Here is a 12773-nt window from a genome sequence, read left to right on the forward strand (position 1 = left end):
ATGAGCTTGGATTTTTTTTCTTACATGGGTTGTCCCCATTTTGAAAACGCCACTCCCCATTAGACACTAAGCTAACGCATTCATACGACTGTAGACCTGAACTTCTTGATAAAAAGTTGATGAGAGTTGAAACAAAAAGAAGGACATGACCTCTCCTCTTCAAACCTCCCCCTGAAAAGTGAAGTACTTCTCTAACAAGGGCCTACAGGTTTTGATGGGCTTCTTTGGCCAGATAGACTCAAGGCCCTGATTAGAGCCCGCCACTGCAGTCCCATGGCTCTTAGAACAAAGACCTAAATCTTTAAGGTGGCCTGCGAGACGCTGCTGGTCAGACTCCTGCCCATCTGTGTCCACCAACATCTCCAGCTGACCTGGCATCACCTACCCGCTTCAGCCTCTGTCCAGTTACACGGGGCACTTTATATCCCTCCCACCTCAGACACTTTGCAGCATCCTTTCTCTCCAACCCCTTTTCTAGTTAATTCCCACCTTTCTTTCCTTGGAGAAGCCTCCCCTGAGAATACATCCAAAACCAGCTGCTGTCGAGTCAATTCCAACTCATGGCGACCCCATGTGTGCCAGAATAGAACTGTGCTCCACAGGGTTTTCAATGGCTGATTTTTTGGAAGTAGATCTCCAAGCCTTTTTTCCAAGGTACCTCTGGGTAGACTCGAACCACCAACTTTTTGGTTAGCAGTCAAGCAGTTTAACCATTTGCACCACCCAGGAACTCAGACATAAGGTTGGGATCTTTTATTTATCATCCTATAGAAACCAGACTCCTTTTTTTGTACAGCTCTTATCTCAGTTTAAAATCGTCCTCTCTGTGGTTATGTCATCTGTCATCACTAAACTCTAAGCTCCATGAGGGCAGGGGCTTGCCTGTTCAGGCTCAGCATCCCCTCTTGGGGCCTGGAGCGTTGTTGGATGACAGCACTGAGTGCTGACTACATGCACACAGCCTGCACACGTGTCAGCATAACAGAGGCTCTGGAGCAGCCCAGGCTAACGGTGTTGAACACATGAAGTGTGGCAGAGACCACAGCTTTGGGATTTTAACATTTGTGCTTGGGATTTGAGGCTTACGGGAAGAGTGTGTGAGATGGAGGCAATTCACAACCTACAACCTGCTAGAGAAGAGCTTCAGTTGCCCCAAATTGCTTGGATTTGCCCAGTCCTGGTTAAAGCTTCTATTTGGTATTTCTGAGGCGGTACAGCCCAAGCCGGCCACATGTGGTTCATCCTCTGGCATCAGCCTGTAGCACCTGTGGAGTCCTATGTGTGAGTTTTTTAATGAAAGTGAAGCCAAGGATTTAAAGATGCATGGGAAAGTTCAGCTGTGTTCAAAGATGTAGCGCTGACACCTGGGCAAGAACTCTGACGAGTACCACTTATCACGTCCAAATCCCACCTTCCCAACTGTCTGGAAAAAGTAAAAGGCTTGTCGCTGAAGAGTAAATTAAAGGTAATTTTAAAAGGCAGTGCATGTTTTCTGATTGGGGGGTGGCCAAAGGCTATTTCTACCTATGACACAAGATGTTTTCATTCACGTTGAAGTCAAAAGCTGCTACTCCTAGTCCTCATCAGCAGAACAAGATTAGAGTAAAACCATGTCTACACTGCCAGCCTCCCAAACAGAGTGTCAACAGCCTTCAGGGACATGGCCACTTGCCCAGTTCACTCCTGCACATCACTGAAGTCTCAGAAGGTTAAGATCTCACGGATCCATCCCATTAACCAGAAAACTGGAAGGATATGTACTCTCCAGGAATGTGCAGTGCAAGATGCCCTTTGAATTATGCAATCCATGGAAAACATGAGCAGTTTGCTCCAGACTAGTGAGCTGAGACAAGGCCATAATTTAGGCCATAGATGCTAAAGCAGTCAGAGGAGATATGGAAACTCCTATAAATTGTTGCTTTGCTGATTTGTCTCTGGAGCCCTGGCAGCACAGTGGTTAACAGCTTGGCTGCTAACCAAAAGGTCAGCAGTTCGAATCCACCAGCTGCTCCTTGGAAATCCTATGGGGCAGTTCTACTCTGTCCTATAGGTTCACCTATGAATTGGAATTGACTCAATGGCAATAGATTTTGATTTGTCTCCAAACAATCACAACCAGTCCTTCTCCCGTTTGCTGGTGTAGACTGACCCAGAGACAAAAATCAACCAAGGGGTGTGATCAAGTAAAAAAGCAGCTCAACGGAGGTAGTATTTTTTATAATCTACCGGTATGAAAAACACAGAAAGTTTAATGCATGGCATTTGGACATGGAAAACAAGATGCCTTGCTCAATGGATGTAACAAGTCACATGCAACATTCTTTAGCTCTGTGACACAGGCTACTGGGGACCAGAAAGAAACATGGATGGACTCAATCCTCAGGGGTTCTTCCGCTGGGTGGCTTTCAGGGGGAGCTTGTGCCTTGTCTCCTCCCAAAAGCATGTGTATGTGCACATGTGCCTTCTGCAGAGTGGGATCCAAAACAGATGCTCAAAGGGTGTTGATCTGTAATGTCAGAAATGAGTGCTCTACCTCCTACAGAGAGCGAGACAAAGAGGAAAGCGAGAGGACCCTAAGGGGGCAGAGCTGGAGACATGTGAGTAGAGATTGAAAAGCAGAAGAAAGAAGAAAGGAAATGAAAAAGAGATAAAATAAGGGAGGAGACAGAGCAAAGCAAATGGAGAGAATCTAATAAATCAATTCTTTTATTTCTTCTTTAATTTCTTTCTAATGCAAAGCAGACTAGATTTATTTGACTATCTCTGGGTCCCCAATCAGCCCTCCTCTTCCTTTCCCATTTCTAACGCCTAATGGACCCTTCTTTTGCCCCCAAATCTGGCTGCCCTCTCTCTTGCTCACCATCCACAAGGCCGACAGCCCCTTATGTGGTTCTCAGGTGACTTAATTTCACCTCTAATTAGATCCCATGACCATTAGGGAATCATGCTCTATAACTGATGAAATCAAAATGTAATAATAAATATCTCATTTTCCCCCCAAGGTAGAATCATCAACTTCCTAACGATGTTTTTGGCACTGATATTTTCCTTGAAAGACCATTTTTGAGGTCTTTTGGGGATTAAAGAAAAAAGGCTGCCTCATTGAAGATGCTTATCAGCTGTGGGACAAGGACAGCCCTTTGCTATGTTGTTCAAAACAACAAGATCTAGGATGTGGTGGATGTGTACACCAAAATCCAGGTTTCCCCAGCCCACGAGATCCTGGCCTCACTGGGAACTAACAGAGTCAGACTCAGGGGAGAGGTGTGGGAATGAGTGTGTTTAATAGCTGTCTTTGTGATTCCTATATCAGGTACATTTGCAAAACACTGCAAGGGCCAGTAAAACAATGCTTCATAAACTTAAATGTGCACACAGATCATCCTGTTAAAATGCAGGTTTCGATTCAGCGGGTCTGATCTGACGTGGGACCTGAGAGGCAGCATTTCTAACGAGCTCCCAGTAATGCTGATGCTGCTGGTCCAGGAGCACACTTGGATAGTGTGCATAGATTTAGCAAAACAGCAACAAAGCAAACAAAAAACCCCAGTTACATATGAATGTCAAATAATCTATCTATCTATCTATCTATATATATGTATAATACACACATATGTATATATATATTTTAGTACAAGTATGTCCCAGGCAATACTGGGGACTTATTATTCATTGTTTATCTGAAATTCACATTTAACTGGGCATCTTGTATTTTATCTGGCAACTCTGAGTAGTAAGGCAAAAGCTCTGGACAGTGCTGCTGCCCATCGGAACCACCTGAGGGATCTGAACACACACTGAGGCCTGTATCCTGTCCCAGGGTGCTGATGTAAGTGGTAGGCAGTGAGGCTTGGGCACTGGGATTTTTTCAATTGCTCTGGTTAATGTTAGTAGGCACTACAGTTGGAGAAGCACTGACCTCAGTGAGTACTTCTGCAACTTGAGTGAGTCCGCAAGAATCCCCTGGAGGGCTTTGTTAAAACACAGAGGGCTGGCCTACCCCCAGAGTTTCCTATTCAGTAAGTCTCCAGGATGCTGACTGAGAACTTGCATCTCTAGTGAATGCCTAGGTGATGGGGTAGCCAGACTACACTTTGAGAACCACGCTCCAAATTACAGGAGAGAATGGAGTGAACAATGATGCAAAGTCCCCCTTCCCCCCATGGAGAAAACTTCATTTGCTAAAAGGCCATCAAATACAATATAAGGGTTGTAGTAGTCCAAGTACCTTCTGACCCACCAGAATATACATCTACCCTGTGAGTGAATGATGCATTGATGTAGGAGTCACAAGACCTATCTCCTGTCCTCTGGCCCCTTGCCATACCATGACTGACCCAAACACAGGACATCTATGCTCTCCATTCATCCCCCTGGGTCTGCAGAAGTGAGTCAGGTTGCTGGCATCACACATATGAAGTTTCAGGATGAAATCCATGCACCTGATCCTCCTGAGTGTGTGCCGAGTAGGTCTCCTATGTCATATCTGGTATTACCCTGGGCCCCAGTAAACTCAATGCACAATTTCTGAGTCTCCTTGGAGGCTCAGATATACCAATCCTTAATTCTGCAGACACCAATCCAATACCACATTCATTCTTTCACTCACTCATTCATTCATTCCTCTTAATTCTCAAAGGACTGAGGTGGCTTACAACAGAAATACAGTTAATAAAGGGAAAGAAATGAATTTATGAAATAAAGATCTGGTCCAGGAAGGTGTCAATTTAGAAGGTGAGTGACAAGACCTGAGGGAGGAAAGGAACAGAGCAGGAATGTATAGGCACAGGGCAGCCCAGCAGCCAGAAAATGATTCCGAGTCACCGTCCATCAGAACTTTCTATGAAGAACTCAAGCCCAGACTGAAGCTGATACTATATTGTAGGAGCTAGAAGCTTTAGTATTGTTTTTAACCATTACCTCCACCCCCAGGCATGGTTCACATTCCCGTATGAGAGGACACATAAGAATACACAGATACTCTCGTCCCAGGGCAGCGGGCCAGGCATGGTGCTGAGAAAGGACAGAGGGGCGCCGGAGCCAGACAGAGAAGACCCAGGATGCTTCTCAAGAGCAGCCTAGGGTTTCCTCATTGCCCACCTACCTCCCTGACAACTGAGGAAAGCACTATGGCCAGTCTCATCCATGCAGCCAGGAGTCTTGCTCACTGACTTAAGTTCACTGCAGTCTCAGCTGCACATCAGCACAGGGGAGTGTTCTACACAACCCATCTGTAGGAGGACTGGAGGCCAGTCCACTCCAGCAGCACTGTTAATGGGCTCCAAACACAAATCAGGACCACCATGCAGGAGGCATTGCAGCTGCAAAGTTGTTAAACCCCAAGGATCAAAAATGCTCCGCAGCTAGAGAAGATGATGGACCCGCCCCACCTCTCCACTGTGGGTTTACAAGTGAGTGGAGGCAGCATTAATGCTCATGCTTAACAAGTGTTGGGACAAGCACTCAGCATAAAAGAATTCAGTCTCTGCCCTCCCCATCCCAGCAATCACAGCTCTCTGGTGTTTTTGAGAATGCACAGAGTTTAGAGCTTGGTAGAACTCAACATTTCCTTTGTGCAAGGCCTGCATTTGTCCAGTGAGGAAGCTGAGGCTTAGGGAAGTTAAATCACTGCACAACCCACATTGGGGTTCCCTGCCTCCCAGGCACCTTTCTTTCCATCACCTAATACTGCCTCTGTTTCAAGCATCATCAGCTAAATTAAAAAGGCCATATTTTTAAAAATAGAATGTTTCTTACTCTGCGCTAACTCGGGCAGCCAGCGAGGAGCGTTGCCAAGACTCTTGGTCAATGCGTATTCCTTACCAGAGAAGGCTTGCCTAGTGTGAATCACAGGGAGACCGCTCTTCCCGCAGGGTGTTTTAGCACGAAGGTGAAGAGAAGGACCCCAGCCCCACCCAAGCTGGGGCAAAGGCCCAGCACCCTATGATCATTAAAAACTCTCCTTCCCATCAAGTTGATTCCCATTCATAGCAACCCTATAAGACAGAGTAGAACTGCCTCATAGAGTTTCCAAGGCTGTAATCTTTATGAAAGCAGACTGCCACATCTTTCTCTTGCAGAGTGGCTGGTGGGTTTGAACCACCAACCTTTCAGTTAGCAGCTGAGGGCTTAACCATCGCGCTACCAGGGCCCCTCCATGATCATTGCAAGTGATATTTTTTACCTGACCTCATCACCAGTCAGTTCAACCACATGAATTGGGTGCCCACCCCATGCCAGGTGTGGGAGGACAAAGACACAGCTCAACAGACCCAGGGACTGACTCCTGCAGGATGCCAAAGGTAACCCTAGTGGGTGCTGGTAAGTTAGGGAAGGCTGATGTCTGCATGTGTGTGTGCTTGAGGGCTCTAGGGGGGCCAGCGCCTTAGCTGGAAACTCCAATTCAGTCATGTCTCTAGTATGTAGTACAGACTTGGCTACATATTTTTTCTCAGAGATGGATGTAGACCACTAGAAAGGGCAGACCCTAGAGACCTATGTCTCTGCCTCCCCACCCAACTCTATGAGACAACTGATAACCAATCAACACTGATTACCAATTACAAATTATTCTGCCAGCTAAGAGGTAACTAGCAATGGTTATATGTTCAAAGACAGTTTGGTTAAAGCCTTTTCTTTTTCCGTTGAGTAGGGGAGAAGTCATATAGGGTTGCTATGAGTTGGAATAGACTCAATGGCAATGGGTTTTAACTGAAGGGGAGAAGTTGAAATCTGTAGCCATAGTGAAAAAGCAACTATGCTGGAACTGGAAGGAGCTCGTGACTTTGCAGGTGAGAACTCTGAGAACCTGGGGGTTTGGTCACTTGCTGGGGTCATAGGACACTTGTACCTAGGATCACACTCAGGCCTCCTGTTTGTTCCCATATACCAGGCACTACTGACTTCAGGCACAGCTCTAGCTCAGGCCCAAACACTCCTGTGTTCGCTCTTCCCTGCTCGCAGGGAGAGGAGACCTGGGTCCTGTGGAAGGCAGAAGGCCTTGTCCTTCCTCCTGGCACTGGCCTGGGTCTTCTTTACTTGGCCAAGAGCTCCCACGTGCCCATCTCTAAACACCAGCTGGCTGTTCAAGACCCAGAGCCAGGCAAAGTCTGCTTGGCTGTCAGGCCCTGGATGTTTTACCTGGAAGCCGCCTGCCTGTAAGCAATGAGCACTGATGCTGGCCCCTCTGAAGAGCAGGAGGTGCTCCTGGGCTGCCCCTCTCCTCTTCCTCCCCAGCATATCTTCCTCTCACCACCAGGACTGGGCCAACCAAACCCACAATCAATTTCTGCTATGCTAAGCAAGGTGAGGAGCCCTGGCAGTGCAGTGGTTAAGAGCTCAGCTGCTAACCAAAGGGTTGGCAGTTCAAATTCACCAGCCACTCCTTGAAAACCCCATGCGGCAGTTCTACTCTATCCTATAGGGTCGCTATGAGTCGGAATCAATTCGACAGCAATAGATTAAGCAAGGTGAGGTCCTCCAAAGAGAATCCCATACATATTCAATAATATGTTTTCAATCCAGAGTCCAACACTAGCATTATAAGCATTCCATAGCCTCCACCTCTCCTTCTAGCCAAGAGGAGAACTGACACTCCTCTTAAGCCGACTTTTTCCTTCTGGGAACGATAATTTACCCTTTGGTTAATGTTAGGAAGAAGTTATGGCCTTTCACTGTGCTCAGACTACATGTGTTTATTATCTACATCAGTCTGATGCTCTACTGAATTTTGATTTTTTTTAGTGTGAGTGATAGAGTTGCCTCCTCTATCAAAAACCTGGGTTAGTTTTCATTCCAACTCTCCTGTTTGCTTTTCCCGCTCCTGGCTTCCCTCCCACTCATCACCATGTATAAAGTGCTACCTTAATGAGATCTCATTTTCCCACACTGAAGGCAAAGGACAAGAAATCACATCATAGGAGCTGGATGAGATTTTATCCTCTCTGCCTCTTATTACTGACCTGGTTTCACACCTGGTAATAAACCCCATGCCATGTCTCTCCAAATCCCTCCACTCACAGGAAGCCTCCACTGGCCCAGGATGAGCCAGGACACTGGTGATTGCAGGCAGATGTTTGGTATGGAGGGAAGAGAAGCAAGCACCTCAGACTGTTGCAAATAAGTATCACTTAGCAAGAAGACATCCAAGATCTGAAGCAAAGAGAGTGTGCAAGGAGGCATCCTTCTTCCTCCCTCTCTCAGTACATGCTGTACCCCCACCAGGCAGAGAGTATGCAGAGAGCAACTCCCCACCCTCTAGATGGTCCTCTCCCAAGCAGCGTCACTGAAACAAGTCCTACCCACCCCTCAAAAAACAGCCAGGGGTTCAGAAATGACTAACATCCTACACCAGTTCCCAGAAGAGTCCCAACCCCAGGAGGTGTTCTCCTGACAGCCAGAATCCTGGGAAGAGGAGAAGAGCAGAGGAACTCTGATGCTCTGAGGACAAGCACAGACTGCTGGAACTTGGCTTTGGGGGGCCATGTGGAGATTCTTAGGGGAGATTCAGGAGAGGGCAGTCTGCTGGGCATAAGGATGGTGACAGGGCTCTTCAGAAGGTGGTGGTCCTGGTGAGCGGGACTTGCTAGCGGCTGGGTTCTGGCTGCACAGGCTCCTGCTGGCCAGGCAGTGAGGGGCATATGCACCGGGCCCCAGCATGGCTCTTGACAGCAGTGTAGTAGTCCAGGGGCTCTTCCTTGGCTCCTCCTGAGGCATCCAGGCAGCAGCAGCAAAGGCAGAGAACTCTCTGGAAGGGACAGTGGAAGTTGTCAGAAAGAAAGCCGTAGAGAATGGGGTTGGCACAGCTGTTAGTGTAGCTGAGGATGAGGGACACGTGGTTGATGGAGGCATCGAGGCTGGTCACAAACAGGTTCAGCAGCTGCACCACATAGAAAGGCAACCAAAAGAGCATAAAGACGGCCACCACCCTCAGCACCAGCCGAGTGATCTTCTCCGAGCGCCGCCGCTGCTGCCAGCCGGCCCACAGAGCCACCGCCCGCATCTTGCCCACAATGAGCAAATAACACAGGCCTATGGCCAGCACAGGCAGCAGAAAGCCCAGTAGTAACGTATAAACCACGAAGACCGCCCACCAGGCTGGGTGCGGCCAGCGCAGGTTGCAGGCTACGGCCTGACCGCCCTGTGCTGGCAAGGTGTCTTCGAAGATGGTGATTGGTAGGGTGACCAGCAAGGAAGCCAGCCACAGGCCCAAGTTAATCAGCTTGGCCACGCTGGGCCGCCGGTAGGTGGCCGCAAGCAGAGGGTGCACCACGGCGACATATCGATCCACGCTGAGCACGGTCAGACAGAAGACACTGGTGAACATGTTCAGGCCATCCACGCTGAGCACAGCGCGGCACAGCACAGACCCAAAGGGCCAGTGCCGCAGGGCAGCCGATGAGGCCACAAAGGGTACGCTCAGCATGAAGAGCTCGTCGGCAATGGCCAGGTTGAGCAAGTAGACTTTGGTGGCCGTCTTCATCTTGGCGTAGCGAAGGATCACGAAGATGACCAGGGCATTCCCACCAGGCCTACCAGGCACATGAGTGCGTAGATGCATTGGATGGCGACAATGCCCACCGCCCCCGCACCCCTGGCCCCTGCGGCCGCCTCCTCCGGGTCGCTGCTGGAGTTGGCCGCCGGGGGACAGGCCGTTTCCAGCCCTTCCTCTCCCCCGGGGGGCCGCGTCGGGGGCTCGCTCATGCCCGGGGTGCCCGCGGACAGGGCGATCACGGAGCGGCTGGGACCGGGGTTTGCGCGAAGACGAGCAGCTCTCCGCCAGCTCCGCCAGAACCGCGCGCAGAGGGCACCACTGTGAGCCAGCTGATCCCCCACGCGCCCCACGCCTCGGGCGTCCACCCGCCTGCGCCGCCTGCCCGCGCCCCTTCCACGCTCCGCACTCCCATTCCTCGCGGCCCCGCCCAGTTCTTTACCTCCCACTGCCCGGCCCCCTGCTCGCGCAGCCCCGGCTCTCCTGGTCTCTGGCCCCGCCTCCGGCCCTACCCTCCACCCCTAATCTGAGCGCTGCGTCCGGCTCCCCACCACTGTCTGCCCTCCCATCCGATCCGGCTTTCCCAGCCCTTTGCAGATCACTCCCGAGCTCTGCTCTAGAGGACCCGCAGCTAGCGGGTATGAGGTCCTTCCTTTGGGTATGAGGCGCTCGGGATTGGCTGGGGACTAACTAACCAAAGCGCGCAAAGCCAATTGCCGTGCGATTGACTTCTCCTCCGTGGCCCTCCCCCCCCCCCCTTTAATTCTCACGACGACCCGCAGGGCAGGTCCCATCATGGAATGCATTTTGTAGTGGCGAAACCTGAAGCTCCCAACTGCGTCCTGGTGAGTTCCAGGGTCAGCTGCGGCCCCAGCGCCCCCAACCCCCGCGCAACCCGCGGAGTCCCGGACGTTTTCGTTTAGATGTCCGCAGGGTTTAAGTGGAGTGTCTCGGGGAATGGAGATGGACACGCGGCGGCAGAGATGCGACAAAAGAAGACCAGCCTCAGACCCAGGAAGCTCGGTGCGCGGGCAGAGACGACAGGCAGTGGGGACGCGACACTGGGAATCTTCGCCTTGCGCCTGGCTCAGGCTTACCCAGCGGATGTCCCGCAGGTGTCTCGGAAATGTGGCTGTGGTCTGGGGGCCGAGAAGGGCCAGGGTTCCGGCCTGGGATTCTTCCTTCTCCACTCCTCCTTCCATACGCCGGAGGCTGCAAGCTCGCGCCACGGGCCGGACGCCCCTTGGCCGGACGTCTAAGATATTCCCCGGCTTCAGCCCCAGCCTCCCAGTTGGCACAGAGCACAACCGAATTCGTCAAGTGGGGATTTACCTTGGAAAATTCGTCGCAGGGTAGCTCTGGCCCATTGGAGCCTGCTGGCTGTCACATTAACTCGACCTCTGTGGAGCAGTGATCTCCTCAAGCCCCCAGAGCAGCCGCCGCCGGCCCCCGCAAGGCCTTTGATGGATCTGGAAGCAGCTCCTAGGCTGCCTGGAGTGGGTTCCGCCTCCTACACAGGTGGCTAGGGTAGCGGCAGAGGGGAGGGAACAGTATACTTGAGACCAACTCCAGGGGATCTCTTAGAGGAGGAGGCTGCAGGCTGTGGGCTGCTTATCATCCAGGCTTTTTGCGGTTTTGTTGTGGGGGGTTGGTGATCAGCACCAGTGAAACACAGTTGACCCCTATTTTAAAAGATTTGCCCCAGCAGTCCTCCACCCCTTAGTGTGCAGTCCTTCCCTCTAGTCTTATTCACAACATCCTCCCTTATGAGGAAGGAGGTGGTGCCTTTGTCATTGGAGATCTTGTAGGCATACAGGGGGTTAAGGGGAACCTCAGTATGTTAACTGCAGATTTTTGGGTAGATACTCGAAGAAGTTCCCCTCTATTCCTACTTGCTCAGTTTTTATCATGAGTGGGTGCTGGATTTTGTCAAATACTTTGTCTGCATCTATTTATATGGCCAAGGAGCCCTGGTGGCACACTGGTTAAGTGCTACGCTGCTAACCAAAAGGTGGTGTGTTTGAACCCATGGGAGAAAGATGTGGCAATCTGCTTCCATAAAGATTACAGACTTGGAAACCCGGATGAGGCAATTCTAGTCTGTCCTATAGGGTCACTATGAGTCAGAATCGACTTGACGGCTACAGGCAACAGGTTAATTGATATGACCATATGATTTTTCCTCTTTATCCTGTTGATATGATGGGTTGCATTAATTGATTTTCAAATGTTGAACCAGCTTTGCATATATAGAATAAATTCCACTTAGTTGTGGTGTATAATTCTTTTCATACTCTGTTGGATTCAATTTACTGATATTATTGTTGAGGATTTTTGCATCTGTGTTCATGAGAGATATTTTCCTTTCTTGTAATGTCTTTGTCTAGCTTTGATGTTAGTGTAATGCTGGCCTCAGAATGAGTGCGGAAGTGTTCCTTCTATTTTCTGGAAGAGATTGTAAAGAATTGGTATTATTTCTTCTTTAAATGTGTGGTAGAATTCATGAGTGAAACCATCTGGGCCTGGTGCTTTCTGTTTTGGAAGGTTATTTATTGATTCAATGTCTTCAACAGATATAAACCTATTCAGATAATCTTTTTGTGTGACTTTTGGTAGATTGTGTCTTTCAAGGAATTGTAACTGGACGCTTCCAGGTCTGCTTGGCATAGCTAGAAAGACATGAAGTGGTGAAAGTGGAAGAAGCAGCTTTATTTAGTTAGCCAAGTAAAGGAGCCCACCAGGACTTGTGTCGCCAAAGAGGCTTCCTAAACAATGGCCCAGGGGGTTTATATGGGTAAAATAAAATTGGGACTGGGGTCTTCAGGGACGCCCCAAGGTGGAGTAAGCCTGCTAATTGGTTTGGCCCATAAAGATGTTCCTGGGGCGGTCTGATCTTCTGCACCTGTTCAGTCTAAGAGGGGGACCATAAAGATGGCGTCTTGCCCACGTCTGGGGCATAGATGGGGGTGCGTTTTTCGGGCTCTGACGTCAATAGGTCATCCAAGGGACACAGTTGTCAGTACAGCACATGTCAGGCAGGCAAAGCCTGGTTCCAGATCAGTTTAGACTGGTTTTGAGACCTCAGTCTCTTGTTTTTCTTAACTGAGCTGGAACAGGAAGTATACCTAAATAAGGAGATATCTTAAAGACAGGGAGTTAGTTCCTATACTACCTAATAAGGAGATAGCTTACATGCAAGGAGTTAGTTCTCATATCACATAGGAATGGCAGGCACCACCCCTTGCTTATTCAAGATGGCAGGTGTGCTATTGGCCTCATTATT

The 12773-nt window shown here is 49.7% G+C and overlaps 1 protein-coding gene across 1 annotated transcript; it reads right to left on the reverse strand.

The window, feature by feature from the left end:
• Positions 1 to 2013: 2013 nt before the first annotated feature.
• SSTR4 (somatostatin receptor 4) lies at positions 2014 to 9736 on the reverse strand. Its single transcript, XM_023731395.1, is given in 2 exon segments — positions 2014 to 9525; positions 9528 to 9736. Coding segments are annotated over 2 exon segments (1149 nt in total). The 5' UTR covers positions 9703 to 9736; the 3' UTR covers positions 2014 to 8551.
• Between the last annotated feature and the right edge of the window lie 3037 nt (positions 9737 to 12773).

This window comes from Trichechus manatus, unplaced genomic scaffold, assembly GCF_000243295.1.
Source record: "Trichechus manatus latirostris isolate Lorelei unplaced genomic scaffold, TriManLat1.0 scaffold00042, whole genome shotgun sequence".
Taxonomy (NCBI): Eukaryota; Metazoa; Chordata; class Mammalia; order Sirenia; family Trichechidae; genus Trichechus; species Trichechus manatus.